Here is a 504-nt window from a genome sequence, read left to right as displayed (position 1 = left end):
CTGCTATTGCCCTTCTGGTTAGACCCAAACTGCATTTTGTTACCTTGTACCTGTGCAATGACAATAAAGTTGACTCTAATCTAATCTAATCTAATTTAATGTAAAAAAAAAACAAAAAAAAAAAAAATCAACCTGCCCACCTGGGGTGGGGGGGGGGGGTTCTTTCTTACCTGTTGGGACGTCCAGAAAGGGGATGCATTCATCGCTGTTTCCACAGAGGCTCGACACCCGAGACAAACTGCAGCGGTTGTCAACGTCGGGCGAGGTGAGGCGTTCAGGTGCAGGACAGGACCGTCGGGTGTAAAGCAACTCCCTTTTCTCTGAGCCTGCAGCAAAGAGTAGAGGCATTTAATCATTTAATTTTTTTTATAACATTTAAACTAGGACTGAAACTATCGATTGTTTTCATCGTTGATTAATATTTCGATTATTTTTTTCAATTATTGGATTAGTTGTTCGGTCTCTAAAATGTCAGAAAATGGTGAAAAATGTGGATCAGTGTTT

The 504-nt window shown here is 40.7% G+C and overlaps 1 protein-coding gene across 1 annotated transcript in view; it reads right to left on the bottom strand.

Annotated features, from left to right (window-relative positions):
* Positions 1-504, bottom strand: part of LOC116689694 (E3 ubiquitin-protein ligase NEURL3) — an 8,262-nt gene that overhangs the window by 1,549 nt on the left and 6,209 nt on the right. The window contains exon 4 of the mRNA XM_032516285.1: positions 171-326. Coding sequence (XP_032372176.1) covers positions 171-326 — 156 coding nt within the window. The remainder of the gene's footprint in view (positions 1-170; positions 327-504) is intronic.

Source organism: Etheostoma spectabile, chromosome 5, assembly GCF_008692095.1.
Source record: "Etheostoma spectabile isolate EspeVRDwgs_2016 chromosome 5, UIUC_Espe_1.0, whole genome shotgun sequence".
Taxonomy (NCBI): Eukaryota; Metazoa; Chordata; class Actinopteri; order Perciformes; family Percidae; genus Etheostoma; species Etheostoma spectabile.
The sequence above is the reverse complement of the archived record's forward strand: the minus strand, read 5'-3'. Positions and strand labels throughout refer to the sequence as shown.